Source organism: Eptatretus burgeri, unplaced genomic scaffold (assembly GCF_056783735.1).
Source record: "Eptatretus burgeri isolate ZD-2024b unplaced genomic scaffold, Ebu_testis_v1 Ebu_testis_scaffold_30, whole genome shotgun sequence".
Taxonomy (NCBI): Eukaryota; Metazoa; Chordata; class Myxini; order Myxiniformes; family Myxinidae; genus Eptatretus; species Eptatretus burgeri.
Genome location: NW_028221980.1, coordinates 267,501 through 274,131, shown reverse-complemented (window position 1 = coordinate 274,131; position 6,631 = coordinate 267,501). Strand labels below are relative to the sequence as shown.

General features: G+C 41.9%; 1 protein-coding gene across 1 annotated transcript in view; it reads left to right on the top strand.

The window, feature by feature from the left end:
• Nucleotides 1-2,242: 2,242 nt before the first annotated feature.
• Nucleotides 2,243-6,631, top strand: part of LOC147007750 (uncharacterized) — a 14,730-nt gene continuing 10,341 nt past the window's right edge. The window contains exons 1-2 of the mRNA XM_085866487.1: nucleotides 2,243-2,368; nucleotides 5,593-6,631. The exon at nucleotides 5,593-6,631 is cut by the window's right edge and continues 258 nt beyond it. Of these exons, the coding sequence (XP_085722613.1) occupies nucleotides 5,627-6,631 (1,005 nt within the window). The 5' untranslated portion in view covers nucleotides 2,243-2,368; nucleotides 5,593-5,626. The remainder of the gene's footprint in view (nucleotides 2,369-5,592) is intronic.

Sequence of the window (6,631 nt, the reverse complement as noted above, 5' to 3'; positions counted from 1 at the left end):
TGGTCGTCATCCGGCATTTTTCTCCTTTGAGCACTCGCTGCCATTGCTGATTGAACTTGTGTAATGGATATCTTTTCTCTCTCGGAACTGGGTATGGTGATCATATGTAATACGATTATTCAAATTTTCCTGATATGAAAAAAGGGGGGGATGTGGAAGAAAAATAATTATTTTCATGTACTCTCAATCATAATTGTTGCTGGTGCTTTATAAATTTAATTTTATGCTAAAGTCAAATTGGCTGTCAATTATGTTTCCCTTTACCCAAGAGTCTTTTGACCTAAATATTGAGAAAAGGAATGTCTTACAAGGAAACAGGGTGACCTGGTTGATAACACTGCAACTTTTGCCATGATTCTCTTTCACCCAGTGGACACATATTGCAGTTTGAGTTCTTTTGCCTAATGCTTATCAGCTAACCCTGCAGTTGAGTTTCCAAATGTCTCCCTCCCATTCTTTGGAATGTCAAGTTGTGAAAAGAAGAATTGCTTCAGGGAAAATCAGTAACCATAGTTGAAGCAGGTGAAAAGATGAAAGCATTTCAGACAAAACTGGATTTATGGGCACGAAGAGTTCATGAAAATTTTTTGCTAATTTTCCAAACTTCCAAACAAACTTCCAGGTAACGAACCTAGTGCGTTACCTGAAATAAACGAAGAGATCACAGCACATTTGAACATCCTGAAGCATCACTTCACTGTCTACTTTCCAGAAGACATGATACCTACAGAAAGATGGATATTAAAACCTTTTGCCACTAATCTGTCAGAAATAAGAGATGATAACCCAGCAAAATAGGAGCTGATTGATCTTCAGTCCTCTGCTCATCTTAAGGAAGAATTTGATAGAGTTGGTGTTGATTTCTGGATTAAACTCACCGATTCATTCCCACTTCTTACTTAGCGAGCCTTCAAAGTGCTTGTTCCCTTTGTCACCACATATCTATGTGAATAAGGTTTCTCTATTTTAGTAGCAATGAAGACAAAGGCAAGGAACCGCCTGAAAGCTGATGACGACAGGAGGGTAGCGTTGTCAACAGCTCCTCAAATAAATAAACTGGTTGACTCAATGAATCAGCAATGCCTGGTGTTGGCTTAGTGGTTAGGGTGGCGGCTTGGGATCCCTGGGTCCTGAGTTCAAGTCCCGTTGGCTGCTGAATTAACACCAGGGGTTGACTCAGCCTGTCATCCATCTGAGGTCGGCGAAGTGAGTACCAGTGTACTGGTCCCGGTGTATGCCCCGGTTAGAATAGGTATACCATATCCCTGTGTGTCGTAAGAGGCGACCAGGGTTGGCGTCAGGAAGGGCATCCGGCCATAAAACATTGCTTCAAGAAAAGCCTAACCCGTGCACAGCAGGGAAAAATGGCTGTAAAAACGGTCATATATACTCAATGAATCAGGAGAGTTCCCACTGATAATGCTTCTGGTATTTTTGTTTGATCTTGTTTGATATAAGTGGACTGTGGTTTTTTTCCCTTTATCAAAGTTTATTTTGTGCAAACCCTAAATAATTAAGATATTTCATCTTATTTTTTTCTGTGCCTCTATGCCGGCTATACATTTTTTGCATGGGAGTAAGGGGGTAAATGGCGAAATACATCAAGTCGAAGGGGTAAATGACAGAGGAAGGGTTGGGAATGACTGGTCGAAGGGGTTTCAGCAGTTTAAAGGGTCGAAAGGTCCATTCCAATAGTAGCAAATGATAGACATAGTCACACAGACGGACACGAATGGACTGGACAGACAGAGGGACGGAGGGAAGGAAGGACTGATGGAAGCACGCCGAGACCAAACTCTTTTTATACATGGATTAAATAAGGCCATTAATTATAGTCAAATTAACCCAAACACCCAGTTTTCATTCAAGCCCTTCCTTGGAGTTCCCTTCGTATGCACGCAAAGTTTCGGTCTGTTTTGGTTTCATGATAATGGAGTTATGGAGTACACACACACACACACACACACACACACACACACACACACACACACACACACACACACACACACACACACACACACACACACACACACACACACACACACACACACACACACACTAACATTATAGATTGAAGTCAGTAGGGAAAAGAGCACTACCTTATAACTCTCATTCCCTTACTACTGAAGTTTACACAACAGCACCCGACCTTGTTCAAAGAAAGGAAGGCGTTGTATTTTTTATATGGAATTGTAAACTAACTGTGTGTGGGCGTGGTGTGGGTGCATCACACGTCACACACTCACACCCTGTCGATTCACATAAAATCCCACTTGTGCTATCCAACCCCAAATTGTTCCTGAAACAGGTGGACATTTTGAGTTGAACTGCTGCATTCTTCCTGGGAATCCAGACGTCACAGAGCATTGTAAGTAAATTTAGAAATCGGGATATCGCACAGGTCGATGTAAAATGGACAAGGTAATTGCTGTGAACATTCCAACAAGTAAGTAGCGACAACATAATAAACTTAGAGGGGAGTCCGTTGTACCGTACTCTGTTTCAGAACATTGGTTTAACGTCCATCAGAGGGACGGCATGCCTGTGAAACACCGGGATGACAGCTTATAGTTGGGTGCGGATTCAAACCTAGGCGAGACAGCCGAGAGGTAAGAGTGTTACAAGAGTGTATGCCTCCGAAAACAAAGATAACCATGATGTAAATCATGGGAAGCTCATTTGACCAGACCGTACAGCCGGCCGTCCACCATCCGGCCCTCCATTTACACCCTCTTGATTCAATCTTGTGTCGATCCTCTTCATTTTAAACATCATAATGTATAGGGAGCAGATCCTGTGATATTTCATGTGCAATTAAAGATGTAATTACAACCTATCACCAGTCTCATAATTGATCGAGTTCAATGGTAACGAATTTTTGTTATTCAGGGTGCCCCACAGAAAACCAGGAAATTTGAGATTTTGAGATTTATTTTGCCATATTTTACCATATCAATAAACTGACATATAAATTTTCTCACCGTTTTTTATTATATATCAGAATGCAGCAGTTATCAAATTTGTATCTTTATTTTACACTACATCTAAGTTTGCCTTTGTTTTGTTTCAAATAAACTACCAAATTTCCTGGTTTTCTGTGGGGCACCCTGTAGTTTGTACGGTATGTTTGCATCGGGTTATTCTTGAATTTCATGAATGTTCGTTTTTAAAGGCAGGATTTTAAAATGCGGGGTTATAATCAGGGCAGACCGGAGACATTTATAAATGTACACTGGAGAACAGCCTTGGGTCAAGGTACGAGAGGAAGACTGTCTCGCGAGTGACTCGCAATAAACACCTTTATGACACTTTTTACCGATTGCTGGAAATCAATTATTTATATACTACAAACTCATAAATAAGTAACTGTTAACCAATCACGAAATACCATTGTGGAACATTACATGAAGGTTCTCATGAAATTATTCTTTCTCATTGGTCATGGACAAGGAAGAGGAATTTCATTCAAGGAGATTCATAATTTCCAATGAATTTCACTGCCAAATATGGTAGTGGTTTATAAACAAAACTACAAGTACTGAAAACAAGGTGATCGTAGCGAACTGCTCACTTTGTAGTCTCCCTCCACTGCAGCCTCTTTGATGCTGCACACACCTTGACGAAATGCTTAAGTTTACTGCTGCAGGTTGCATTATTTACTGCTGTTTACATGAGCAGTTTTGGACTTTGTATCTTGCTTTCAATTAAAAAACAACGACATATGAAGAGATGTTACACTTGCCTGCAGACACACAGTGCCTTCAGAAAGTATTAGCACCCCTCGACTTTTGTCACATTTTGTTGTTACAGCCTGAATTTAAAATGGATTTAATTTAAAAAAAAACATTGTCACCAATCTACAAAAAATACCCAATATGACAAAGAGAAAACACGTTTAAGAAATTTTGGGAAATTATTTTAAACTAAAAGATGAAATGTCTTGCGTCAATAAGTATTCGACTCCCTGAGACACTACTTTGTGGAAGAACCTTTGGCAGCGATTACAGCTTCGAGTCTTCTTGGGTATGTCTGGATAAGCTTTTCACATCTGGATTTGGGGAGTTTCTTCCATTCTTCCTCACAGATTTGCTCAAGTTCTGTCAAGTTGGATGGAGAGTGTCGGTGAACAGCAATCACTGAGTGGTGAACCACTCAAGGGCTTTCCTGTTCTTGTTCTGAAGCCATTCCAGTGTTGTTTGGCTGTGTGCTTGGGGCCATTGTCCTGTTGGAACATAAAGCTTCATCGCAGTCAGGTCTTTTCCACTCTGAAGCAGGTTCTCCTCAAATGTTTGCCTGTATTTGGTTCCATTATGAAAAAGTATTTAATGTTGATTTTACCACACAGTTTAAATATTGTATTACAAATCTCACTATTTTCGGAGCCATTTTGAATTTGGTGTCACGTGGCAGCCATTTTGGATTTCAACAATTGTCTTTATCAAACTGGGCATGCATGAGAACAAATTATGGTCACTTCAGTGTCTCAAATTGGCCAATATTAAAGCAAATGTTGAAATTTTCATTGTGATGCCCCAGATGGTATGTGGGTGTGGGCGTTTGGGAATGTTGGCCACCTTTCATCAAAAATCGGTGGATGCCATAGGATTCCTTGGAAAATATTGGTCTGGAATCAACAGCAAACATAAAGCGAACACCATTTCTCGTGAGATTGCAATTCTGAGACTGAATATTAGAGCTGATGGAACATTCGTAACGCATATATCTCCCCTCATAAGTACAGTAAAAACTTTAAAAAGCAGAATACTGAGAAATAAGGAGGTTTCTTATATGTGTATGCACTTCATTTTCCACGAGGGTCCACAACTATCAAAACATTTAGGTATTTGCAATTAAAATGTCAAAGTCACATTTACACGTAGGTACTCAGTCAGGCTTGAGTCATAGTCGAAACCTTGTTGCTTAATACTGAGGCACGATATACAAGACCGGTTTCGTTTCATTGTCATCACCTATGAGCATCCTCAAGGGCACTATGTATACGAAATGTGTGAATGCTTCAAGGGTGGCTCCTGACTTCAGCAACAACTGCTCCGATGATCTGAAGTCGGTGTTCAAGGGTTCCAACTGGCGCGTGGGCAGGTATTTACCATGGGGTGAGGGCCGGCTACTGTTGGATTATTGTGAAGAGTTGTATTCCAGCAAGCTTTGGCGAATGCATCAAAACTCTAAAGACTTAAGACTATAAACCCCTCCCCCCTTACCCCTTCACCCCCCCTCACCCCTCCCCCCCACCACGGGAGAAACTGGGTATCTTTACGCAGCAAATTTTTCAGATCCAATACATGTTTAACTTGATCTGTGAATTTTCAGGTCCAATACATGTTTAACTTGATCTGTGAATTGTAAGATCCAATACATGTTTAACTTGATGTGAGAATTGTAAGATCCAATACATGTTTAACTTGATCTGTGAATTGCAAGATCCAATACATGTTTAACTTGAGCTATGAAGATCGATTTCTCAGATTTAAATCGTCGTGGCTTTTCAGCTTTTTTCCATTAAGTGTCATCAAGGTTTTACCATATCAATGTCTTCAAAAACCCCTCCCTCCCCTCTGCTTTCTTTATCAGGTGCTGTATACAACATACAAAACTCTGGAACATCATGAATGTGAACATTACAATGAAGCTAGGTCAGTCTACAAGCCTTTTGAATGGCTACAAGGCAGACATCTGTCCAGCACAGCCGTTTTACACTTCGAGTAAGCCTGCCCTCTACGAGCAGGATGTTATAATTGAGAACCCGGATCACGATGCCAAGTGGTCATCACCTATGATCAGTTTCCATAAGAATATCGAGGATCTCCTCAGCGCCATCCAGCTGATCAAGCTGCGAGTGATGTCTTTCGAAGACAAACCAAGCGAGGGGGGTGCAGCAGCAGTTTGGCCTGCGGGGGCTCTTATCCTTGCTGGGTTAACACCCTCCGGACAAAGGAAAGCACTCAAAGACCTTTCCGAGCAACTGGGGCTCGATTTGGCAACGGAGCAATGGTCCTACGCTTTGGTCCAGCGCTCACGCAAGGTCGGAACCGCAACCCATCCTTGCTATGAGAGGGGCATTTTCGGTAATCCAGATCCCTCCAACATTACGAGGCCTGAGACCTTGACTGCCCTCAAATCTCTAGAGAAGCTGGGGAAGCAATCCACCAATGTGAGTATGAGTGGAGCCAACGGATACCTTCGTTTTTACGAAACCTTCGGTTCGCACTTTGTGTCCAAGGTTGACGTTGGCGACTCGATCTTCCAGGTTTTTGCTTTTGCAGAAACTGAATACAAAAAAGTCGTCGATGTCTACACGGACCGTCCCAATGACCTTAGCGGTCTTGCTGCCCAGTCATTTGCCCTGTTCACAACCCCTCGTAATGACGCCGGTTATGGCCGCACGGCAGCCATCAGCAACATCTGCATCATCAGCAAAGACCCCTTATTGGAGACGTCTCTCAAAGATGGACTCTGGTTTGATAGTACCTATGCTGGAACAAACAGCATCTTTGCGCCATTCCTCCGTTCTGATGCAGTGAATGTCAACACCCTCTTCAAGAAGGTCGTCGCTATATCAGTCGAGTTGGCTTCTCTTGGAGTCTTCGCTGAGTACTACCGCATGCTGATA